Source organism: Electrona antarctica (genome assembly GCF_951216825.1).
Source record: "Electrona antarctica genome assembly, chromosome: 16".
Taxonomy (NCBI): domain Eukaryota; kingdom Metazoa; phylum Chordata; class Actinopteri; order Myctophiformes; family Myctophidae; genus Electrona; species Electrona antarctica.
This window is the reverse complement of record NC_136797.1, coordinates 7650589-7677765: the sequence shown is the minus strand read 5'-3', so window position 1 is coordinate 7677765 and position 27177 is coordinate 7650589. Positions and strand designations below refer to the sequence as shown.

The 27177-nt window shown below is 43.5% G+C and overlaps 2 protein-coding genes across 2 annotated transcripts in view; one reads left to right on the top strand and one right to left on the bottom strand.

Annotated features, from left to right (window-relative positions):
* LOC306939902 (adipocyte enhancer-binding protein 1-like) overlaps positions 1 to 27177 on the top strand; it is a 62098-nt gene that overhangs the window by 2532 nt on the left and 32389 nt on the right. The gene's annotated exons all lie outside the window — the stretch shown is intronic.
* LOC306939908 (CD209 antigen-like protein A) lies at positions 3717 to 10504 on the bottom strand. Its single transcript, XM_079524715.1, has 5 exons — positions 10371 to 10504; positions 9570 to 9641; positions 7966 to 8105; positions 4576 to 4685; positions 3717 to 4142 (listed from the first exon to the last, which is right to left on the bottom strand). The coding sequence occupies exons 1-5, from the start codon at positions 10471 to 10473 to the stop codon at positions 4016 to 4018; spliced, it is 552 nt and encodes a 183-aa protein (XP_079380841.1). The 5' UTR covers positions 10474 to 10504; the 3' UTR covers positions 3717 to 4015.

Below are 27177 nucleotides of genomic sequence, written 5' to 3'. Positions count from 1 at the left end.
GAGAGAGGGGGGGGGGGGAGAGGGGGGGGGGAGAGAGAGGGAGAGAGGGGAGAGAGAGAGAGAGAGAGACTGAGAGAGAGACTGAGAGAGAGACTGAGAGAGAGAGAGAGAGGGGGAGAGGGAGAGGGGGAGAGGGAGAGAGAGAGAGAGAGAGAGAGACAGAGACAGAGAGAGAGAGAGAGATTTGATATTGTTTTCTGTTGTATTATAATTGTTTCTGTTTTTGCTGCATTTGATGCTTTCAATGCTGTAGTTCTACCAGTGTTGATTTTCACAGATTGTTTTTATTTATTTGGTTTTACGGCGGTGGTGGCTCGGGGGTAGAGTTTCCGGATGGTAACCGCAAGGTCACCAGTTCGAACCCGGGCTCCCTTACCCCCTTTTTGAAACTAGCTCCTTGCCACTCGCCCTAAACACTTCCACTTGGTTTGAGCATACATATATAAATCATAGAGACGGCACTGGATGGGAGGGGAATCCCAGTGCCGTCTCTATGCTTTATATATCTATGCTAAAACCAAGTGGAAGTGTGTAGGGCGAGTGGCAAGGAGCTAGTTTCAAAAAGGGCCTGCAGAGTTAGTGTCGAAGTGTCCTTGAGCAAGACACTGAACCCCTAATTGCTCCTGATGTGCTGGTTGGTGCCTTGCATGGTTTCCTCTGCCATCGGTGTGTGAATGGGTGAATGAAATGCACAATCTATGTAAAGCGCCTTGGATAAAGGCGCTATATAAATGCACCATTTACTCATATAGCCTTTTGAATAAAACTTGTTTTAGTCATATTTTAGTCAACTCAAATGTTTTTTTTTTAGTCAACTAAATAATCTAATTATCATAAGATATTTGACATCCAAAATACATTTTGGCAGGCCTTGGTGGTGTCGTAATGCCTGATTATGCACTTGGTTGCATGCTGAAAATAGCCGATCTACAAGCTCAGTGTGAGCTTGTAGATGTGAAAAAAGGCAATGCTGGTGAACTGTACAGGGCATGGCAGATGTCTTCGTGATGCTACAAGCTCATTGTGAGCTTGTAGATCTGCTAGTTTCAGCAGATTGCAGAATTATGCGGAATGTCCCATTTCACAATGCATACAAATCATTTGAAAATAGCAGATCTACAAGATCACAATGCATTGCAAAGTGACACATTGTGAGCTTGTAGATCTGCTAGTTTCAGCAGAATTATGCAGAATGTCCGTTTCACAATGCTCTGGGACAGTGGTGGAAAGTAACTAGATACATTTACTTGTATTACTTAAGCTCACCACTCCTGAATGAAGTGTCTGGTGCTGGGACTCTGGTGCAACGCACAGGTCCTGGGCCTGGTGAGAGCAGGAGTGGACCTGGTGAGGCGTATAGGGGCCCGGACAGGAGACAACCCACAGAGCCTAGTCCTTCCATGCACCAGAAGCGTCCCTCCCAGCCCTGGCAGAGTAGTTCCGGAGTGGTTCCAACGGATTGTGTGGCCCTGGTTTTGCCCTAGTGGGACGTAAGTCGGGACTTGATCACCCCGGCTGGGTAACCCAAGTGAGGGGTATGATGTTCGAGAGGATACGTCCCAGGTGCATCCATGCAATGTTTTTTTGTTATAAGTACTGTACTTAATTACAATGTTGAGGTGTTTTTTTGTTTGTTGAGTATTTCCAATTTCCTATTAGAACATAGTTCAGATGTTGGAGAGGAGCTCATCAATGTCAAATGTTTCCATCGATAAATCTAAATAAATCTAAACGGAGGAGAGTGTAAATGTGTCAGCTGCAGTACATCTGCTCAATGCACCTCCAACACTATATTTAGAGTTATAATTCCACCCTGGTATACTCACCTAAACACCCTGTAAACAAATACTAGGAGACTTGTAGCATTTATATATTTAAGACTTGAATTATTTACTATTTACATTTAGAGGCCAATATTGTACCATCATTACAGTATACAATATAGTAACTTCCTCCACTGGTGATGTCATCATCACTGTGTAATTCTGTACGGCTGCCTTTTCAGAACTTCTCATTTGAAGTCATTTACATATAATTATATTTAAACAGCGACTGGTATTGTCCAGATATGGACTAGTATGTAAATATCTGACGTTGTTCCTTATCTGTTGACCTACATTTAAAGAAGTCCAAACTCAGGGATGTTTATTATTCAACTGCACATCCTGTACATTAATGTAGTTACTAAAGTGAACTCTTTATCATATGAGGTACAGCAGTTTATATCAACTCCCTGGTGTCACAAACACAACATTGATGTGATCAATTCTACATGTTGAAATGTAACAGTAATTTACAGTAATTAGAGTTCATGTACTGTTTTATCCATAACATTCACTGTTTTAAAGGACCACTTCACCACTTTTCAACCTATCTTCATATAATTGGTCCTCAATCATGATAAAATGGCACAATGTCTTTCTACTCAGTCTAGGCTGTGGACAGTTCAGAAACCCGTCCACCAGTGACATCATCGATGGGGAATCCAAGCTAATATATACTGCAGGCTTTCTAGTCCTGAAAAGTTGCAATGCGAAAATGGAAGCCATCGTTCTCACGGTAATACAACTCCAAACATTTTTGTAAAGAAATCTTATTAAAAATAAATCCGCCTAACGATGATTTCACTGGTGGACGGGTTTCTGAACTGCCCACATCCCTCCTATGAGACACAGACTGGGTTCTGAACTGCCCACAGCCCTCCTATGAGACACAGACTGGTTTCTGAACTGCCCACAGCCTTCCTATGAGACAGACTGGTTTCTGAACTGCCCACAGCCCTCCTATGAGACACAGACTGGTTTCTGAACTGCCCACAGCCCTCCTATGAGACAGACAGGTTTTTGAACTGCCCACAGCCCTCCTATGAGACACAGACTGGTTTTTGAACTGCCCACAGCCCTCCTATGAGACACAGACTGAGTAGGAAAAAATGGTGCAATTTTATCATGATCATTAGTGAGGACCAATTATATGAAGATAGGTTGAAAAGTGGTGAAGTGGTCCTTTAAGCTCTGTCCACACGTACAAGGGCATTTACAAATAAACATAGCTGTGTGTGTGTGTGTGTGTGTGTGTGTGTGTGTGTGTGTGTGTAGGGGGGGGGGGTTCATCCACGCAAACCAGTTTTGACGAAAAATCGACTACCTTTTTCCACTGACAAACTAAATGGAAACTAAATAAAAACTATATGATGACTAAAACTAAGACTAAATATACTGACTGAAATAAAATGTTAGGAAGGGACTAGTGGACAAGAGATCCAGTATAAGTCCTTTTACAATTAGTTGCATGCTGAAAATAGACGATCTACAAGCTCAGAGGTTGTGGGCTTGTAGATCGGCTATTTTCAGCAAGTTATGCCGTCATTACGACGGCATCAAGGCCTGCCAAAATACATTTTGTTCGACTAAATCAACTGTAGATCTAGTCGACTAAAATCTTATATTTAGTCGACTAAAACTAGACTAACACATTACTAAATGTGCGACTAAAATGTGACTAAAACTACATGAAAACTATTCAAGAGACTATGACTAAAACTAAAATCAAAATTTGCTGTCAAAAACAACACTGACGGAAACACATTTCTGGCCATCTTTGAGAATCTTTGAGAATTATTAGTGAGGACCTATTATATGAAGATAGGTTGAAAAGTGGTGAAGTGGTCCTTTAACTGTAACAAACTGATTTGGACCAAACCCAGTTTCATCACAAACACTTTATTGATCTATCTGTCTGTGGTGTTAAAATGGAACAGATGGCTGTTATTCATTGATTACATGTTACATTACATAGTCTCCCCTTTATCTGAATAATGGAAATATGAATTATCCTCTTGAACCCCAGCATGACTATTATGGGGGGAACATTTCCCAAAATAGCAGATCTACAAGCTCATTGTCTATTTGAAACCCCCCACCCTCACCCCCCCACAGGCGGGTGGTAGCTCCAGGACCACAAAGGGTTAATCAGGTGCTGCACATACACAACTATTACTAGTTAATGCATAACTCTAGAAAACTATTTCACAAATCCAATAGGCTGTTACCCCACATGTACGGTCGTCCCATTCTCCATTATAAAACACAGCACAGTCTTGTCCTTCCCCACGGTCATTAGGCTGACCAGGCTTCCAGTACCTGTAGAAGGAGAAACATTAATACATTACAATACCTTCACAACAAGGATTTCATCTGAATGTTTAGTTTTTTTTAATCATGACTTCAAATTATATTACATTATATATTTACGTACAAATTAACTGGACAATGAAATAGACAACGGATACAGAGTAACTGTTGTATTATAGCCTTTGATTCCATTTAGAAATAAATATAAAGAGGAAATAATGTGAAATGTAGTTTGCTGAAAATAAATGTAGTTAAAATGTTTTCTTTAACCCATTCTGGGCGGGAACCCCTCTTGGGGTTCTGTAATACTGTATGTACAGTATTACAGTGAAAAATGTGATGCTGCTATATAATTATTTTAAGTTTCTCAGAAAACTTAGGTCAGTATTTAGAAGGTGTTTATAGAATCGGCCTCAGTAGAATAATGAAGGTAAAGTCTTACGTTGTGGTCAGTGGTGTTCCATCCACCCACTTCCACACTTGTTCTGTCTCTCTGTCGGTCAGTCCAAACCACACAACATTGTCTCTGCCAACGAGTCCGTCAACAAAGTCCTGGACAGACAAGCAGCTGGTTACTGAAGTACAATCTGTACAATACTAGATGTGTGTCTCAACTAGATGGAGTAGGTTACAGCACACACACACATACACACACACACACACACACACACACACACACACATTTTAATCATTTATTTATGTCCACATAAGAGATACAATACAAGGACACAAATATTTACAAGGTGCTGTACAGAGTGCAATCAGCAAATCCCGGACAAATACCCACACACCCTTCAGGGGTACAAGTAACAGCCTCTTCGCCATATTTGGCGGCAACCGATAGTAGAAGAGATTGCACAGAATTTCGCGAGCCGTTTGGCTGCTTTTTTTGGCATCCCAAGTTGTTGGAAGCCTCTTACAACCAGACTGTGTACGTGTCCTAGGCTGCCGAAAATAAACACAAGTAGATTGCACAACAGTCCTGTCAAAACTTGACTATTGTAACTCTCTCCTTACTGGCCTACCGGCATGTGCACTGAAGCCTCTCCAACTGATCCAAAATGCCGCAGCTCGCTTGGTCTTCAACCAGCCAAAATTCTCACATGTCTCCCCCCTGCTCCGCTCCCTGCACTGGCTCCCGGTCGCTGCCCGCACAGAATACAAAACTCTGATGTTGGCATTTAAAGCAACCAAAGGTATGGCTCCCCCATATCTTGCCAGCATGATTGAACCCTACAAACCCTCCCGCGCACTCAGATCAGCCAACGCAGGGAAGCTGGAAGTACCCTCACTAAAAACGCCGGGACAACGCTCCACACGTCCCAAACTCTTCTCCCTTCTGGCCCCAAAACTGTGGAATGCACTTCCCGTTGCAATCAGAACTGCAGCATCACTCCCGATCTTCCGCCGTAGTCTGAAAACCCACCTTTTCAGACTCCATCATGGCCCATAGCACTTACCCTACCCCCCTTAGACAGCACTTCTTAGACTTATATAGCATTTGAAACAGACTTATAGCATGTCATGTAGACAGCACAATAAGTGCATTGTATGTAGTCATAGCACTTCATAGTATATATGTACAGCATAGTATAGCATATATGTATAGTTTATATGTATAGTGTCATTATAGAGATATGTTCTAGTTATAGTTTATATGTATAGTGTCATTATAGAGATATGTTCTAGTCACGTTCTTAGCTTACGCATGTTTCGCGATAAATGCATTTTACATATGTGATGTATTCCCATGCTTTTTGTTCTTGCTTAATGTAAATCGCTCTGGATTAAGAGCGTCTGCTAAATGCCTAAATTGTAAATTGCACCTATAGCGTAGTTCAATGATGGTCTGGAGGAGCGGCTGGTACTTAATGACTTTGGTCATAAAGGCTTCCTCTAAGCTAGAATCAAAGGTGCAGGCCATTTCAAGAATGAAAACTGATCTGTTCTCTTCATTGACCACAACAACATCTGGTGTGTTAGCAGATAGATGTGCAAAAAAATCTGTATTTTCAGTACAGAGTTGAAACATGGAAGTTTTGACACAGGAATGTTTGTACATTCTCACAGACAGTGCAAAATGTTTAGATATGTCCTTTGTTATGAGATGGCGTGCTATGTAAAGCCCTTTATAGGCATAACAGCCATTCAGAATGTGTGACATGATTTCTGTAACAAGCCCTGTGGTGTGATGCAAGCAATGAGGTGCATGGGTGGAGGGAAACCAGAGGGAAAGGTTGAGTCTGGTGGGAAGGATCTGTAGTCTGGCTTTTACTGTAAAGGTGATAATGTCCTCATTGAGAGCTGTGTTCCTTATAAATGAATGGGAAACAGAATGGTCAGCATGGGGAAGGCAAGCCAGTTTCCCCTGGAGTTTGAGTCCAGTCCAGTGTTGTTGTTGCCGATGTTGGAACATATCCAACAGGGTCCGCCGGGCACCCTTAGGTGTCAACAGGTGGGTGTGTCCGCTGTAGGTCACTGTTGCTCTAACAGAGGTGAGAGGGTCAGTTATTATGTCCTCAGAGACCTCCACAGCCTCAGGGTCAGGCTGTGCCCACTCCAGGGACACACCGGCTTGGACGCAGAGGTCGTTCAAATCCGTCCAATCCGATGAGACTCCGAAGCCTGGGGAGCGAGTGTCCAGTTTCCCACTAGGTTTCCTTTTGAACCCAAGGAAGTGGGGCGGTGGCTCCCTGGCTAAAGGGACCTTGAGTCTCCTCAAATCGAGGAACAGGGAAGATCTAGCTAGCTCCCTAACATCTCTATCATCATTATTCAGCATGCTCAATAGATGTGATATGCGCATGCTGATATAAATCCATGACACATTCGGTACACCCAGCCCCCCCCCCCCCCACTGAGGATGGTGAATAATATCACGGGTGCTGTGTGTGTTCAGGGCAAACCACTTGCGTACTAAGCTCACTGTTTTATTGTTCATTTCGCTTAGCACCTTCTGCTGGAGGTGAACATTGGAGAAGAAGTGTTGGACTTTAGACGGTGCTATTGGTCTAATGGCCTCTAGCTTCATGGTTAAAGGTAGAGAGCATCTGTCAATAAGGTCCAACCTAGATGTGAACTCGGACAAGATGATGTTAACTTGTTCCTTCCATTCACCTGCAATGTTAAACTTATGCCCTAGATAGGAGTAGTATGTCTCATGAAGGGAGAACACACGTATGGGTTTGGTGGCTATTCTGAAGTCAGGGCATGTGTCGTGTTAGAGTGGTACCACCTATTTCCTCCGCTCCTTCTCTCATACAGTACAGCACATTTCATGTCTTTAACTTCCAGGCCTGACCATTCCAGAAATTAATCTGTCCTGGCGAGCATGTTTTTGATTACTTTCTCTTCCCTGGAAGCCAACTGGACATCATCTGCGTAGCCCTGTACTGGGTTAGGTGGAATCACACTGTGGGAGGGGGCACACAGACATAACCACTTTAACCACTGGTTGAGGGCAATTATAAAATTAACTGCGCTCCAAGGGCAGCCAGTCTTAATCCCTATCTTTAGAGGTATAGGTGGAGTTCGCTGTTTTCCACAGATAACCTGGATGGAAGACTCGAAGTAAATATCTTTCACTACGTCGATGTACACTTGAGGTAATTTTATTTCCTCAAGTGACCTGATCATGACATCATGTGAAAGGGTCCCAAATGCGTCTCTAAAATCAAGAAAGACTGAGTACAGTCTACATGACTCGTGCTTGAAATCACCAACCCCTGTTTTAAGGCAAAACACATGCTCGTTCATACCCTGCCCTATATATGCTTTTTGTTTGCAAGACACACACACACACACACACACACACACACACACACACTCTTACCTGTTCTTCTCTACTGTTGATGACCATCAGATCGGCTCGTTGGTTCTGACAGTATTCTCTACTTTTCTGCCATGTTTTCGTTTCAGTAGACATGTAGTAACAGCTGTCTCCAAACTTCGTCCATCCAACGGGACACTGGTCTAAAAACATCAAACAGGACATTTACTGATGGATTTTCAATGTACTGATAATCAATTCTAACACATACAGTTGTAATAATAATAGTAGGCCTAGTCAGAGATGGAGTGGAGGGTAAAACTATTCACTTATTATATCAATGGTGTTTTCTACTATTTAGCCTCAGTGATGTACCCGAACGCGTTCTTTGAACGATTGTTCACGAACGCGTTCCTATTTCGGCTGAACGTGAACTGAACGTACTGTATTTCTGCCTGATGAACGTCATTGTGAACACGTTCATTTCTGGCGTGTGTGAACGTCACTTTCTCACGTTCAACTTCGTTCAAAAGTGAGTGAGCCTTCCAGGCGAAACCCCAGCTAAACCACACCCTAACCACTCCTTAATATCTAGCGGAAAACCCACCAATAAGCCCTTATCCAACACAAATTAACTAATCTTTCTCAAGCCGCACAATTTCACTGGAGCGCGCAGCGTGCATATGCACGCAGACAGCAGACACATACAGTCCTACATGTCCCGACCCAAACACTGAGGAGGTAAAGTAAACGTGTTTATAATGTGCCACGGAAAATAGATTCCAATTGCTTGTTATTTTTGCGGTATGTCGTACGTGTCCAACTGTCCATACATAATCGCCTCGTTCGGCCAACAAAATATATCTCCCTCCCTCCACAGAAGCACAGTGATGCCTGATTTATTCTTCGTCGTACACGTGTTCCATGCTGAAAATAGTTGATCTACAACTATTTTGTAGGCTGTGGCTGTGAGGCTGTGAGCTTGCAGGCTGTAAGAACTGAGACCCTTCACAATAAAAGCATGTAGCTTTCACAAGTTGGCCCATAATAAAGACAAGGAAAAGGATCAATCCTTAAATTCGGTGGCATTTCACATTGCAAAGAGCTATTTCTTTCCCAAAATGTAAAAAAGAAATCACACCCGTGTGAACTGAGTGGTGCAACCACCGGCACACGGTAACTCTGTCATTTCTCAACCGTTTCGGACGCGGGGCGGCTTCTATATGGCTATGGGCTGTGGCAATAATAAAAAAAATAAAGAAAAAAGAACTAAAATAGTTCATTTTTTGGAACCATGAACTTTAGTTCAAAATGTTGAATTAGGAACTATGAACAGAACTAGTTCCTTTTTAAATTTCTGAACTGTGAACTGAACTAGTTCATAAATGAACTTTCCCAACACTGTTTAGCCTATCCTCAAGTATACCTTTCTGGTATTTCAGTGAAGTATTTCAATGTTTATAATACTGTATACTACTACTACTACTACTACTACTCTTAGAGGAGAGTATATAATAAGATTTGTTAAGATTTGTGTATCAGCAGTAGTGATGGGTTTACTCAGATTTTCTACCTCTAAATCCCTGGTAATGATTACAATATCAATAATACACAATTTAATATTTATTCAAAATCGTGTGTTTAACTTCTCTCTCCTGCTGTCTTACATTTCAGCTTCTTTACTTCACTTTTCAGTTGGGTCATCTCAGCCTTCAGTTGGGTCATCTCCAGGGTCAATGCTGCAATGTAGTACCAAAAGTAGAAAAGACGCAGTACAGTAGTAAATGTACTTAGTTACTTTACACCAATGACAGTGGTGAGATGATGAAACATTTGAGACACATTCCACGTTGAAGTAAAATCTGATTAGACATTTTGATATAGGCCTACATTTTATCAGACACTGCCATATAAACTCATTGTAACTTCAAACTCCATTTTAACCATGTTAGAGTTACTGAAGTGAAAACACGTCTCTGCTTCTGGTAACTGTCCCTCTCAAGCTACATTCAAACCTGCATAGTTCGAGCAGCGCGATTACATACAAAGTCAATGAAGCGAACGGCTGTGCCCCTCACTTCACACATGTGTGATTTTATTTACACATTTACACTCTTTTCCTGCGCGACCAAAGTGAAGCGATTGAAGCGACTGGAAACCAATGTATATCCTAGGGTCTGAATGCACCTTTTTTAAACATATTTTTTTAACATAAGTCCTAGTAGTACAAAGTACTAGTAGTAAGGTTGAAATCTCTTTTTTGCAAGTAGAAATATATCCGGGTCTTACAGGGTTAATGAATGTTAGACTCATTGGAAACAAATGTATATCTTCAGGTCTGAATGCACCTTAATGAATGTTAGACTCATTGGAAAGACACGTCCCTGCTTCTGGTGCCGTGTTTTTTCAATTACTGTTTTCATTTAATTTTCAATTTTCAATTACCTCTGAGACGTAAACATACTGACCTGCATGCTGTCCTTCCAGTTGGCTCTTAAACCTCTGGAACTCCCCGCGGATGTCATCGGCCTTAGCCAGACAGAACAGCAGAAGCAGCAAAGCAGTCTTCATGGTGAAGTCCAGACTGTGAGGCTAACATGCATGACAGCCTGTATTTAGTGGAGGTTTAGACACTGAATATTGATCGGTTCGTTCAGGGGGGGAGTGACAGCTATATTGTATTCCTGTTTGCTGTTTCTCATTGGATGGAGGCGTGGAGAAGCATGTTTAGATAAGAGAGAGAGAGAGAGAGAGAGAGAGGGAGAGAGGGGGAGCGAGGGAGAGGGAGAGGGGGAGGAGTAAGGTATGTGTTCCTAAGGCTGCATGACAGTGGTTCTCAAAGTGGGGTCTGCGGACCCCCAGGGGTCCTCGAGGGTCCTCAGCAAAACGAGGAACAATTTAAACCTATGTTATTTGGTTCATTACAAGCTGAGCTGAACATTTAAAAATAGATGCGTAATTGTGAAGAATTTAGAATAATGGGCCCGATTCACTAAGCAACTTATGCTCATATTTTGAACGTACCGTGATTTCCAACAGTTTCTACAGTTTCTACTTCACGTGATTATTCATCTTTTTTGGGGGGGGATGGAGGGGGGAGGGGGCGTGACCTTGGCCGTAGGCCAGGCACCACTGTAGAGGCTCCAACGCATAATATCTGGGTGGGGCATGCATTTCCAACTTGCATAGTTCCAAGTAGGCCCACCCAGATATTATGCCTGTGTCCCTTTTATGCCCATATATGTAGTTCTTTGTCAGGCATGCCCTTCACTGTTTTGCAATAACACTGAATATTTTGTAATGATGTTGACAGTGTGTAAACACGTTGGTGTTCTCAGGGGCTGATAACTCAGCCCCTCTCAGGGGCTGCTCCATGTAGCTCAAAGGTTCACTCAATATTTAATTTGAACAGCAGAAAGAGACCTTCAGTGTTTCCCCCCAAACACACACACACACGTTTGTGTGTGTGTGTGTGCGTGTGTGCGCGCGTGCACGTGTGTGCGTGCGTGCATGCGTGCGTGTGTGCGTAAATAACCACTTATTTTTTCACACACTTTTCACGTGGCCACCTAGCCATAGCGAGGCCCATCTAGAATCACATTTCTGGCTGCGCCACTGATGCACGCACGCACGTTTGTATTGATATACATGGGGACATCAACATATACATGGGGACATGGGGACACGTTTGTATTGATATACACGTTTGTATTGATATACATGTTTGTATTGATATACATGGGGACATCAACATAACGTTTGTATTGATATACACGTTTGTATTGATATACACGTTTGTATTGATATACACGTTTGTATTGATATACACGTTTGTATTGATATACACGTTTGTATTGATATACATGTTTGTATTGATATACATGTTTGTATTGATATACACGTTTGTATTGATATACATGTTTGTATTGATATACATGTTTGTATTGATATACACGTTTGTATTGATATACATGGGGACATCACGTTTGTATTGATATACATGTTTGTATTGATATACATGTTTGTATTGATATACATGGGGACATCACGTTTGTATTGATATACATGTTTGTATTGATATACATGGGGACATGCACGTTTGTATTGATATACATGTTTGTATTGATATACATGTTTGTATTGATATACATGGGGACATCAACATTGGGGACATCAACATTTGTCATATACTGTACGTATTTTGCCATATTTAACTGTAAGCCTAAACCAAAACAATTGCAGATGTACAAGCTCACAACGAGTCACACTGCGACACAGGTTGAGCTTATAGATCAGCTATTTGTTGGTGGATGACACTGTTATGCAACTAAGTATAATCATGTTTACTCTAATTTCAAATCTAACCTCTAAATGTGACTCATTTCTTTAGGACTGTCAATCTGTCATTGTGGATTTTCTTTTTCTTGTTCATGAAAGCAGGGAATCATAGCTACAAATTGACACATTGGTTATTCAGGTTCTGAATATATGGCTTATAGAGTAATGTCTTGCAGAGATACAGGGAGTTGAGAAATCAGGCCTGAAGGTTCACTTCATGTGATCTGTGGCGTTTTAACACCTATCCCAGGATGCATTGTTGAAAGGTCAGTAGAATTGTTAACTCTTTCAGAGTTTCAAGGATTTCTATATAGTAGGTAGACTTCTCTATGGCATAATCCCGTTTTTGAATGATTTATTGAAAATTCTCTGTTGTGAATGTGTGACAACGAAAGACCTTCAGAGAAAGCTTGACTTGTCTGCTTCCAGGAAAAAAATAACTGAGTTGATAAAATGTTTAGTTTTTGTGTTGGAAGCCATTTAAAAGAGCCTGCATTTACACTGGGTAGTGTTTCTAGGACAACAAAAAAAGTTATGCCCGGTTGAAGTTTTATTTTCTAAATAACTTTTTTTCTGCTGGGCGTACATAGCCATGCAATATCTCATTTTAAAGGGTGAGTTGTCTAGTTCAATTAAAATAAAATAAAAAGTTTCTCACATGTACCACTGTAGATATTTTGCCATCTATAAATAGCATGGTCAGTCATGATCAATCTGACCTATCCAGCTAAAAGTCCCCATAGCTCTGAATTGGTACATCATCTACACTAATTTCTTTTTTGGGGTAAAATTAGACATTCTAACGCACATTTTGATATATACCATATTTACATAGTCTTACCAGTACCTTGTCTATTCATGCATGTATCTCAAAAACCTATTATGAAGAAACAGTTTTGATAAAAAACACATCCAAGGACATGAAACGAATCGCGATCGATCGTCGGCGCTTCGTCATCCGACGGGGACGGGGACGGGGACGGGGGGGTGCGAGGCGAGCAGTGACGCACAATGAATTACGCCAGGGCTCCACCGGACGTCTCCGTCGCGTGCGTCAAAAAACGCACCGGTTCAATTTCAATGCACGCGTTAATGTCACGTAACGCGGGCAGTGGAGCCACCCTTCATTGATTAAAAAGGGAACATTCCCTGACGGTGACGCGACGCTGACGCGCCCGGTGGAGCCCCATAAAACAACGATATAGCAGAGAGAAACGCATGCTTGGATTGGTCTCAATTATTTTATTTAACAATAAGCAACAATTGTTGCTTTCACCCAATCCGCCCAATTGTAGCAGCTTTTTGTAGGCTTACAATAAAACATCCGACCGTAACAAGTCAACATTAAATAAAACTGCCTGACACAGGCATTACCTCTCAAATACAAAATATATAATCCAAAGCAGCACAGCACACACACGACGAACGGAATATTGCATTCATAACTGAAATAAACTCAGATGCTTCGTGGAAACAGCACACGCAAGTGTAAAGGAAAGGCATTTTCCTTATCTTGCCGTAAAATTAACTGAAATAAAGCGTCATTTAATCGAGGCTTTATGACGAGTGCTTGCTGCGAGGCGCACGCAATCAGAGCTGCCTGGGAGAAATGCGAGGCCCTGTGCTTTAATAATTAATTCATTAATATCCAAAACTATACAAAAATGATCACATTTCTATCTATAAGGACAAACCTTATTAGAAAAAAGATTAATAGCATATGAAAGCCTTTTGAAATGTGTAGGCCTGTAGGTTACTGAATTGCAGGTGCTGCCAAATAAGTATAATTACTAGGCTACCAAATGCCAGTCAGTTGCGCAAATATAGGTCAGATCAATTACCAGAGCGGAGCAGCTTCTCACACGACCAGCTCTTCTTAAAGTTTACTTAGCCTACTTTAATAATATGACATAGTGTTGGATCTCCATCCTCCAGACAAACAAACCTTGGATTATAATTGGATTATGCCTATAATTCTTCTTTCTTCAAACCAGCACGAGCCACAAGGTAAGAAACTATATAATGATTCACTGTTCGCACAGCACCCAGGCAGGTCGCGTCGCATTCCCATCAAAGTAGCACACTAACTTTGTGATCAACCTTAATTTGCTTATTTTATTTGTAAAAAGCAACACTGTATTAAGACATGGCAGTATAATATTGGTGCAAAATGGAAGAGAGAGAGAGAGAGAGAGAGAGAGAGAGAGAGAGAGAGAGAGAGAGAGAGAGAGAGAGAGAGAGAGAGAGAGAGAGAGAGAGAGAGAGAGAGAGAGAGAGAGAGAGAGAGAGAGAGAGAGAGAGAGAGAGAGAGAGAGAGAGAGAGAGAGAGAGAGAGAGAGACCGTTCCATTTCAACGAATAAAAAAATGCCGTCTCAGGTGCGACTCCGTTCGCACAACCTAAAAAGCGTCTCTGTCTCTGAGAGTGCAATATTATAGTTAGTTACCGTACTTATATTAGTGCAGAAAAGAGACAATAAATCCCGCTTTGGAGAAGATGCGTTCCGAATCCTAAGGGGTTGTAGTGGCAGGGAATCAGGGATGGATAGAATCATACACTTTTGATTTATTTTGGGCTGCAGGCTGCAGCTGTTCTTGTTGACTTCCTTGTTACCACGAGTGAGGGGGAGAGGGGAGGAGGCGTTGCGAGGTCTGCGAGGCGCCAGCATGCAGCTGGCTCGCGGACCAAATGGGGCCGGCTCGCGGACCAAAAGCGTCCGTTTTCTTTTTTTAATGACTATTCGATTTTTTATTTCAAGATCGATTCCCGTGCATATCGATCGATCGTCGATTAATCGATTTTTTGGGGTTACAGAGTAAATCACAGTTGAAACTTGCTTAGTCATATACAATAAACCTCAGAATAGTGTAAAAATAGCCATGACAGGTATCTCGGATTGGAAAAGTGCACTTTTATTATTTTACTACCAACATAATAAAATTATAATAAATATTACAGAAAATAAATAGGCCTACATACAAAACAGTTGTCCCCAAACTCCCCAGTGTCCCCAAACCACTGCATTCCAGTTGTTCTTGACGGTGTGTGTGTGTGTAGGCTAAATAATAATAATAAAAAAAAACTGCCCCCCTGAAATGAATGAATCCGGTTCAGTGTCGGAGAACTCCATCGCAGTCTTGACTCTTCGTCTTCATCATCATCCTCCTCCTCCTCATCTGATGTCAGTTCTAAATATTTAAAAAAAAAAAAAAAACATTTAGCTGTAGTCAGTCAGTGCACGCTACTATTACATGGTGTTTGTAGCTGGCTGCTAGTATCACGATAAAATAATAGGCGACGTTAGAATGACACCAATGAGTGCTCGCGGGTATAATATCCAGCACCATCGCGTCGCCACATTCCACTGGCTGTTGGCTAGTTGCTAGCAAACACTGCAGAAATGGTACTGGCTATTGGCCGGGGGGGGGGGACGTAGGCTATCTGACATCATCGTCATCATCATCATCACACGGTGACACACTAAACAATGTAAAATCATGATTGTATACAATACAATGAATGCAATTATCATGCAAGCTCATAACTCATGGGCAAAAGAAATCTACAAGCTCACAACGCGTCGCGCATGTGACCTGTTTGAGCTTGTAGATCATCATAACCAGCTAGTATCGTGATACTAGCTGGCTGCTAGTATCACGATAAAATAATAGGCAACGTTAGAATGACACCAATGAGTGCTCGCGGGTATAATATCCAGCACCATCGCGTCGCCACATTCCACTGGCTGTTGGCTAGTTGCTAGCAAACACTGCAGAAATGGTACTGGCTATTGGCCGGGGGGGGGGGGGGGACGGGGGACGTAGGCTATCTGACATCATCGTCATCATCATCATCACACGGTGACACACTAAACAATGTAAAATCATGATTGTATACAATACAATGAATGCGATTATCATGCAAGCTCGTATAACTCATGGACAAAATAAATCTACAAGCTCACAACGCGTCGCGCATGTGACCTGGTTGAGCTTGTAGATCATCATGTTTGTTCTCCGTCTTTGTAGACAGTAAAAGGTGCTGGCTAATGGCTGGAGAGGGGGTTAGTGTCGGTCGGTGCAGTACAAATGTATCGTAGCAGGCATGCAGCCATGCACGCATGGCAGTACAATTATTTTATATTGTAGCGTGCCATATAGGCGATCTGATCTGAAGAGTAATGTTCGCTTCTTTTATTTACTGTCTACAAATACGGAGAACAAACATGCATCGTTTACTGAAGCAACGCGTGGTTATGCGCGACGCGTTGTGAGCTTGTAGATTTCTTTTGTCCATGATTTCTGATCACTATAGAAGGGCATTTTCTACAATAAGATTACCTCAAAACATTCCGGGTTGATCGTCTTCTTTCAATGGTTTCTCGGTATGGCTCATCGGACGACGATGAGGAGACAATGAGTGGTAGTGGCCGGTCCCCGCTCCGGTTCTAAGCCCAGCCACCGGTCCCAGCGACCGGGCTGGTGGGGACTGGAGAAGGCGACTGGGACGCATATGGATCAATACTACTACCACAAAACTCGCTCAAATAAATATTACTGCTTTAAACTTTTTCTGCTAGAAAATCGCTCGGGCGAGACGACAAACGGGCTGAACACTGAAAACTCCCTCCGCCCCCACTGTTTACTGGGGGGTGGGATCAGCTTCCAATGGCAAAGCGTACACGTGTGTCACGTGACACGGGTTTTCTGGGAAATGTAGTTGATATTTATGCTCAATACTCTATACAGAGGTGCGGACCGAATTAATCTATTGGTATTAGTAAAAAAAGAGAACTACGGAAAATCACATACAAGTCAGACCGGACTAATGCATAACTCCATGTGTTTTCCAGTAGTAGTCTGTCTAAGGGTTAATCAAGAGACTGGAATAATAATGTTGTCAAGCAAAGTTTTATGAAATGCTTCCACTGCTCAGTTCATAAAAAGCTGTGGTACAGTAAAGGTCTCCACACACCAAGCTGTGGTACAGTAAAGGTCTCCACACACCAAGCTGTGGTACAGTAAAGGTCTCCACACACCAAGCTGTGGTACAGTAAAGGTCTCCACACACCAAGCTGTGGTACAGTAAAGGTCTCCACACACCGAGCTGTGGTACAGTAAAGGTCTCCACACACCAAGCTGTGGTACAGTAAAGGTCTCCACACACCGAGCTGTGGTACAGTAAAGGTCTCCACACACCAAGCTGTGGTACAGTAAAGGTCTCCACACACCAAGCTGTGGTACAGTAAAGGTCTCCACAAACCCAGCTGTGGTACAGTAAAGGTCTCCACACACCAAGCTGTGGTACAGTAAAGGTCTCCACACACCGAGCTGTGGTACAGTAAAGGTCTCCACACACCAAGCTGTGGTACAGTAAAGGTCCCCACACACCGAGCTGTGGTACAGTAAAGGTGTGGTACAGTAAAGCTGTGGTACAGTAAAGGTCTCCACACACCGAGCGCAAATTCGGTTTTCCGAAAAACGCGGCCGGTGTGCAACCACCTTAAGTATTTGATTAATCACAATCATCAACAGTCGATGTGTTTTGTCACATGCATTTACAGTACGGCTGTAACAATCCACCAGTAAGACGTTACAGTACGGCTGTAACAATCCACCAGTAAGACGCTACAGTACGGCTGTAACAATCCACCAGTAAGATGCCCTGAGGGTGAGAAGCATCCACCTGGGTGACGGTAGCCTCGGAAACCCAGACGTTGTTATTAACAGGGAGAAATAACAACACCCATACACACACACACAAACTCCTCTCTCTCTCTGTCGCTCTAATTCATTAGTCTCTTGTCGTGCAGCTGCATCTAGATTCTCCTGGCGGATCCTGCCGGGAGCTCCCTATGCCATAGAAAGCATAGCTGGGCCGCATTAAGTGAAGGTGGGGGCCCCATGTGGCCCCCGGGCCGCCAGTTGCCCATGTATGTTCTAGGTTGTATAGGACGGGTGTAGAACCTTTTTCAGAACTGAAAAACATCGCATGGATGCACCTGGGACGTATCCTCAGTGATGTATCCCAAGGTCCTCACCTGGGACGTATCCTCAGTGATGTATCCCAAGGTCCTCACCTGGTACGTATCCTCAGTGATGTATCCCTAGGTCCTCACCTGGTACGTATCCTCAGTGATGTATCCCTAGGTCCTCACCTGGTACGTATCCTCAGTGATGTATCCCAAGGTCCTCACCTGGGACGTATCCTCAGTGATGTATCCCAAGGTCCTCACCTGGGACGTATCATCAGTGATGTATCCCAAGGTCCTCACCTGGTACGTATCCTCAGTGATGTATCCCTAGGTCCTCACCTGGTACGTATCCTCAGTGATGTATCCCTAGGTCCTCACCTGGTACGTATCCTCAGTGATGTATCCCAAGGTCCTCACCTGGGACGTATCCTCAGTGATGTATCCCAAGGTCCTCACCTGGGACGTATCATCAGTGATGTATCCCAAGGTCCTCACCTGGGACGTATCCTCAGTGATGTATCCCAAGGTCCTCACCTGGGACGTATCCTCAATGATGTATCCCAAGGTCTTCACCTGGGACGTATCCTCAGTGATGTATCCCAAGGTCTTCACCTGGGACGTATCCTCAGTGATGTATCCCAAGGTCCTCACCTGGGACGTATCCTCAGTGATGTATCCCAAGGTCCTCACCTGGTACGTATCCTCAGTGATGTATCCCTAGGTCCTCACCTGGTACGTATCCTCAGTGATGTATCCCTAGGTCCTCACCTGGTACGTATCCTCAGTGATGTATCCCAAGGTCCTCACCTGGGACGTATCCTCAGTGATGTATCCCAAGGTCCTCACCTGGGACGTATTATCAGTGATGTATCCCAAGGTCCTCACCTGGTACGTATCCTCAGTGATGTATCCCTAGGTCCTCACCTGGTACGTATCCTCAGTGATGTATCCCTAGGTCCTCACCTGGTACGTATCCTCAGTGATGTATCCCAAGGTCCTCACCTGGGACGTATCCTCAGTGATGTATCCCAAGGTCCTCACCTGGGACGTATCATCAGTGATGTATCCCAAGGTCCTCACCTGGGACGTATCCTCAGTGATGTATCCCAAGGTCCTCACCTGGGACGTATCCTCAATGATGTATCTTAAGGTCTTCACCTGGGACGTATCCTCAGTGATGTATCCCAAGGTCTTCACCTGGGACGTATCCTCAGTGATGTATCCCAAGGTCCTCACCTGGGACGTATTCTCAATGATGTATACCAAGGTCTTCACCTGGGACGTATCCTCAGTGATGTATCCCAAGGTCATCACCTGGGACGTATCCTCAGTGATGTATCCCAAGGTCCTCACATGGGACGTATCCTCAATGATGTATCCCAAGGTCTTCACCTGGGACGTATCCTCAGTGATGTATCCCAAGGTCATCACCTGGGACGTATCCTCAGTGATGTATCCCAAGGTCTTCACCTGGGACGTATCCTCAGTGATGTATCCCAAGGTCCTCTGGGTTTCGGGTCTGACAACATCATACCCCTCACTCGGGTGACCCAGCCGGGTTGATCAAGTCCCGACTTACGTCCCAGTAGCTACCCTCGATCAGTCCCATTAGGGAAAAACCAGGGACACACAACCCGCTGCTCTAGAACTACTCTGCCTGTACTGGGCGGGCCATCGGGTCCTGGGTGGGTCCTGGGTGGGTACTGGGCGGGCCATCGGGTCCTGGGTGGGTACTGGGCGGGCCATCCGGCGCGTGGAGGGACTAGGCACTGTGGGTTGACTCCTGGCCGGGCACTTCCTACGCCTCACCAGGTCCACTCCTGCTCTCACCAGGTGCAGCCAGGACCTGTGCGTTGCACCAGATTCCCAGCACCAGACTCATCATTCGGGAGTGGTGGATTCTGCAGGCTCCACTGGCAGGGAAACGGTGGTGCCATAGGCTCCACTTGCAACTTGAATGGCCCTCCTAAAGGCCTCACAAGGGTTTTTTGGGCTTCCTCCTCACGGCGGACACAGGCTGGGGCGCTAACCCACACTGCTCACCCGGGTGCCGTCTACATTCCGGCTGTCAACCATCTCAGGTGGTCACCAGACTATTCCCGGTTATCACATTTTCAAAGGGGCCATATTAGCAAATATTAAAACAACCCAAGGGCCAACTACATAATTTAGCATCGGATTTAAACGATCTAACTATCATCATCAATATTTAATATCAATGGTCTTTTGTTAGGTGTATCTCAGCCTTTTTTTAGCCTAAAGGGCTTTGCAAACGGGGAGCGATAAAACGCGCCTATAGTTCATTTTCAATGAGACCTGCGTTTTTGCTCGGAGAAGTCGCGGTGCGACAACGCAAGCGTATTTACGTGAGCGCGGTCCCGTGAATTTGTTGCGCGCGTGCTCGTTACTCGCACACGCCCGCGACTCACCAGACCTGGATTCTGTTTAGCTTTTTTTTTACGCTTGCGTTGTTGCGCCCCTCTTCAACAGCCCCTCAGTCAAATCTTCTGGGCACAGGTCTCCACCAGGATAGGATAGGAGTGTGTGTGTGATGCTTGGCCTGTTGTAGCGCCACCATGAGGCTGATTTGAAAACTGTCAAGTGGCCTTTCTTCCAAAGCCTAGTGGGAATATGCATGCACAGTTTCACCACAATCGGACGCTGCGTTGAGTAGTTGTGGCGATTTGTACAAAACGGGTACAAAGCGGGCTACTCCTGAAAAGTTTAGAAGCCAATCGTAGCCAATGAGGGTGGATTATGAGAAATCAAACAAACCAGTCTTGATAACATGACTATGGAGAGCATGTGTACCGATTTGCGTGAAATTTGGATACAATCTGAAGGAGTAATATTAGAAAATGTGTTTTACATATGTCGGCCTCCTGGTGGCGCTATAAAGAGCATATGTGAAAAATTCCAGGCAAAGATTTTCCTTGGCCTCTAGGGAGTTGGCATACAAAGTTATCCACAGATCCGTGCAGTTAGAGGTAAAAACACTTTTCGGCCAGTTATAGCGCCACCATGAGGCTGAGTTGAAAATGTTCACGTGGCATTTCTTCCTCGGCCTAGTGGGAATGTGCGTTCACAATTTCACGGAAATCACACTATGTGTTGATGATTTGCAGCATTTTGTTTGAAACTGAGCACAGTACACCAACAGACAAAATCTGTTGGTGTACTGTCCAAAAACTTGTTTTGCACAAAGCGGCCTCCTGGTGGCGCTATAACAGGCCGTTCTGGAAATTTGGGGGCAGAGGTTCATCGTTGGCATCCAGGGAGTGTGTGTGCAAGATTTGGCATCGACCGGGTTAAGTAAGGTTATACAAGGTCTTTCTGACAGACCATTAACAAGATGACTGATATTATAACTATATATTTTGGAGGATTTCCAGTAAATGACATGTGAGGGTAAAGTTCATGTCCACCACTGTGCAGTCTAGAGCATACATGGGCAACTGGCAGCCCGGGGGCCACATGCGGCCCCCACCATCACTTAATGTGGCCCTCAGGTTAATATCAGAATAGTGATATAGTATTGATTTCAGCCGTTACAATTCCAAACATGCAAACATGACCCGCTTTTGTATGTCCAATGTGTTTGGATTTAGTTCATAACGTTAACATAACTATAACTAAATTAATTTTAAGTTAAATAAAAAGGTTATTTTTCAGGATTCCGATAAAAATAAATGGGCAATTTCTTTCAGGATTTCAATTCAAATATAGCAAAAATAGCCGATCTACAAGCTCAAACCGCGTCGCGATGCGACACGTTTTGAGCTTGTAGATCGGCTATTTTTGCTACGACAGTAATATCCAACGTGGCCCTCTGGAGTGAGTGTGGAAATATAGTGGCCCTCTGGAGTGAGTGTGGAAATATAGTGGCCCTCTGGAGTGAGTGTGTAAATATAGTGGCCCTCTGGAGTGAGTGTGTAAATATAGTGGCCCTCTGGAGTGAGTGTGTAAATATAGTGGCCCTCTGGAGTGAGTGTGGAAATATAGTGGCCCTCTGGAGTGAGTGTGGAAATATAGTGGCCCTCTGGAGTGAGTGTGGAAAGATAGTGGCCCTTTGGAGTGAGTGTGGAAATATAGTGGCCCTCTGGAGTGAGTGTGGAAATATAGTTGCCCTCTGGAGTGAGTGTGGAAATATAGTGGCCCTCTGGAGTGAGTGTGGAACTATAGTGGCCCTCTGGAGTGAGTGTGGAAATATAGTGGCCCTCTGGAGTGAGTGTGGAAATATAGTGGCCCTTTGGAGTGAGTGTGGAAATATAGTGGCCCTCTGGAGTGAGTGTGGAAATATAGTGGCCCTCTGGAGTGAGTGTGGAAATATAGTGGCCCTCTGGAGTGAGTGTGGAAATATAGTGGCCCTTTGGAGTGAGTGTGGAAATATAGTGGCCCTCTGGAGTGAGTGTGGAAATATAGTGGCCCTCTGGAGTGAGTGTGGAAATATAGTGGCCCTTTGGAGTGAGTGTGGAAATATAGTGGCCCTCTGGAGTGAGTGTGGAACTATAGTGGCCCTTTGGAGTGAGTGTGGAAATATAGTGGCCCTTTGGAGTGAGTGTGGAAATATAGTGGCCCTTTGGAGTGAGTGTGTAAATATAGTGGCCCTCTCCATCGTCAAAGTTGCCCACCCCTGGTCTAGAGGTTAGAATCCAACGCTGTGCAAACGGCACACTGGTGTTCAGGAGGAGGAAGCCGGATGGGGAGGAAGAATTTTGTCACTGCACATAATATCTCTGTCTGCACGTCACTGCATACTGTGGGTTCCACATAATATCTCTGTCTGCACGTCACTGCATACTGTGGGTTCCACATAATATCTCTGTCTGCACGTCACTGCATACTGTGGGTTCCACATAATATCTCTGTCTGCACGTCACTGCATACTGTGGGTTCCACATAATATCTCTGTCTGCACGTCACTGCATACTGTGGGTTCCACATAATATCTCTGTCTGCATAGTTTTACATTTTTGATTAATTCATTAATTAAGCTTAGATGTAGAACAATGGTTCTCAACCAGTGGTCCTTGAGGGGGTTCCACCGGGTCCCCAGCTAAATGATGGAGAGTTGGTAACCAAATGGACCCTTATAGATCTTTAAATCTTGAGGGTGTAAAATGAATTCATTTTCAGGGCAAGACTCCATTTGAAAAGATATGGCAGGGCTCTAGCAGTGATTCTTATCATTTTCAGTTTGACATGCATAGGATACTGACCCCCATTTAATGCCATTACATCTGGGAGTGGGACCTCAATTTATTATAACTTTTATTTATTTATTTTTATATTGTAAAATCAATGTCAACTTAACTCTGCGAGAGAGAGTACAAATGGAACCAAATGGACCTGTTATGGTCCATTTGGTTCCATTTGTGCCAAAAGCCCTTGAATATGATTAAGGATTACTGTCATTATGGTAATCTCACACTTCATATCGCATGCACCATACCTAACTTTCATTAACCCTTTTTTGTATTATTCCGGGGGCCACAAGATGGCGCCTCTATCACACTAAAACCACATCATGTTTTTATGATTTCCCTGATATGACAGCGATATGTTTCTGTAGTTTGTGGTCCAAAGTTATCCAAAATACAGGCCCCTGTTTTTTTCTTTTTTTGAGTGGTGCAACCACTCCAAGGAACAGCAATGTCTGTCCGTCCCTATGTCTGTATGTATGTTTAGGGTACCAACAGGTGCTAAAGTGGCGCTGTTGAGCTAGAAACAGAGAGAGAGTGTTGCACTATGAAAAGGAAGGGTTGTCCGCACACTGTGTCTCTGCTCCCAGGTAAAGGAAGGGTTGTCCACACACTGTGTCTCTGCTCCCAGGTAAAGGAAGGGTTGTCCACACACTGTGTGTCTGCTCCCAGGAAAACCATGGTTTTATTTAGGTACAACCTTTCGACCCTTACGGGTCTTCATCAGGTATGAGTACAAAACATCAAGCAGACGTATTATATACAACAGCATATGGGCAGGTCAACAAGGAACAAGCTCTATTGCAATGAAGGGAATCAAGCAAGACACGCCCACCGCATCTAATGATGTGGCTGCAATTAGCATAAAGGGCATACTCTGATTATATTAAAAATAGTGGCACTAGGGCCACCTCTTTAGAATAGGGAAGTGTAGTGGTGCAGACAAAATGAATAATAAGCTGCAAACCAGTAAAAACATTGCAAATAATAAAATAAATACTGCCTACAAGAGGAGACCATAATACAATAGCAACACAATAGTAAGGTACTGCAATTACAGTACAAAATAATGAGGACAGCATAAGGACAACACAAATGGCAAGATAAACAGTGTACACAAACAAAGTTAAAATAATGAAAAATAAAGAATTATCCCAGAAATGGTTTGACATCAAATTCCTCATTCAGCCCTTGAGGAGCCATAGTGTTGAGTAATAGTATTGTGGGGTCTCGCTAGCGACCCCCCGAGACGGTAAGTGCGTTGCCAGGGCAACCGAACACGCTGTCAGACAGAAGACGCCTCGGGCAGCTAGGCCCGCCCTCGGCCTCGTAGCAGGGCACGTCTACATCCCAAACCTCCTCCTCCGCCAGATTGAGATGACAGAACGACCACACCCAAATCAACAATCAGCCACAGCCGCAGTATAAGAAGAGGATCTCACTTCTTAGTCTGACAGCGGCTGGTTCACACGCTCGGAGGCACGCACAGAGAATATCGTCGGGGGGTAAGATACACACACGCTCCCTCCGCAGCCCATTCAACTATATGGCTCCATTTCTGCATGTGTTAACTGTCACTCTCATTCCACCCCAGGCTTTCAGGAACGGTCCAGGCAACGTCAGAGGGACGGAGGAAACGACCGGACTGTATGAATAAAAGGGCCCTGGGCAGTCGCTCATTTGGAGTGGCCGAGTTCAGCTCATCTATAGCTGTACGCTCTGGCTGAGCTGGACCCCTGACAACAGGGAGAGAGGGACTGCTAGCGATCAAGACGGATGACGTCACCCGAAGAAAGGGAACTCCTGTCAGACTAGCTCGCGCCTCCAGTGAGGAGAGCGCTCGAAAATAAGACTGTATAACTTCAATACAAAACCTAACACCCTATCCAGGCAGAGGAAACGCCTGAGGAACAGAGGCATTGTTTGTGTACTGAACCCCTGTGAAGGAGGCCTATGTGGGGTTTCTCCTGTATGATTTATCGTTTGCTCAAATAAACAGCCATTGAACTGCTGCACTTACCTGTCCTGCCTACTTCTTGATCACAGACATTCTACAGTTTATACATATAAAAAAGCTTCACGTTGAAGTAGGAGTCGATTGTGGTCACCACCGCGAGGGGGGTCTCTCCACCTTCTCTATACCCCAGTATCTTAAAGAGGAAATATTGTGACCCATTGTTTTAAAAAATGGGCTGCGACTGGATTGCGCTCGTCGCCACATCTGATACTACTCCTATGTTCACTGATACGTGTGCGAAGGGCTCATCCACACGCAAACCAGTGTTGATTTCGTCGACTAAAACTAAGACGAAAATGTTCGCCGACTACCTTTTTCCACTGGCGAAAACTAAATGGAAACTAAATAAAAACTAAGCTATGATGACTAAAACTAAGACTAAATATACTGACAATTTCGTCAACAAATAAAAACTAGACTAAAATGTTAGGAAGGGACTAGTGGACAAGAGATCCAGTATAAGTAATTTTACAATTAGTTTCATGCTGAAAATAGACGATCTACAAGCGAGAAAAAAGTGAGAAAAAAGTCATTATGACGGCATCACGGCCCACCTAAATACATTTTGTTCGACTAAATCAACTTTAGAGTTAGTTATATATTAGATTATAACACTATAAAACATTCCAGGTGACTAAAATGTGACTAAAACTACATGAAAACTATTCAAGAGACTATGACTAAAATTAAATTAGCTGTCAAAAACAACACATTTCTGGCCACTTTAAATTACTATCTTTGAGAATCTTTGAGAATTATTAGTGAGGACCTATTAAATGAAGATAGGTTGAAAAGTGGTGAAGTGGTCCTTTAACAAACTGATTTGGACCAAACCCAGTTTCATCACAAACACTTTATTGATCTATCTGTCTGTGGTGTTAAAATAAAACATGGCTGTTATTCATTGATTACATGTTACATTACATAGTCTCCCCTTTATCTGAATAATGGAAATATGAATTATCCTCTTGAACCCCAGCATGACTATTATGGGGGGAATATTTCCCAAAATAGCAGATCTACAAGCTCATTGTCTATTTGAAACCCCCAAACCTCACCCCCCCACAGGCGGGTGGTAGCTCCAGGCACCACAAAGGGTTAATCAGGTGCTGCAGATACACAACTATTACTAGTTAATGCATAACTCTAGAAAACTATTTCACAAATCCAATAGGCTACATGGATACATGTAGCGTCGCCCCATCCTTCCTTATAAAACACAGCACAGTCTTTTCCTTCCCCACTGTCATCAGGCTGACCAGGCAGCCAGTACCTGTAGAAGTAGAAACATTAATACATTACAATACCTTCACAACAAGGATTTCATCTGAATGTTTAGGTTTTTTTAATCATGACTTCAAATTATATTACATTATATATTTACGTACAAATTAACTGGACAATGAAATAGACAACGGATACAGAGTAACTGTTGTATTATAGCCTTTGATTCCATTTAGAAATAAATATGAAGAGGAAATAATGTGAAATGTAGTTTGCTGAAAATAAATGTAGTTAAAATGTTTTCTTTAACCCATTCTGGACGGGAACCCCTCTTGGGGTTCTGTACAGTATGTACAGTATTAAATAAATGTGATGCTACTATATACATTTGTTTTTCAGAAAACTTAGGTCAGTATTTAGAAGGCGTTTTTAGAATCGGCCTCAGTAGAATAATGAAGGTAAAGTCTTACGTTGTGGTCAGTGGTGTTCCATCCACCCACTTCCACACTCCTTCTGTCTCTC

Excerpts from the sequence above, each read along its gene's own strand:
- LOC306939908 (XM_079524715.1), bottom strand. The coding sequence starts at position 10,473 with ATGAAGACTGCTTTGCTGCTTCTGCTGTTCTGTCTGGCTAAGGCCGAT. Across the intron at positions 9,642-10,370 it reads ACTGGAAGGACAGCATGCAG|CATTGACCCTGGAGATGACC; the intron begins GTCAGTATGTTT and ends ACTACATTGCAG. Across the intron at positions 4,686-7,965 it reads TCAACAGTAGAGAAGAACAG|GACTTTGTTGACGGACTCGT; the intron begins GTAAGAGTGTGT and ends TTGTCTGTCCAG.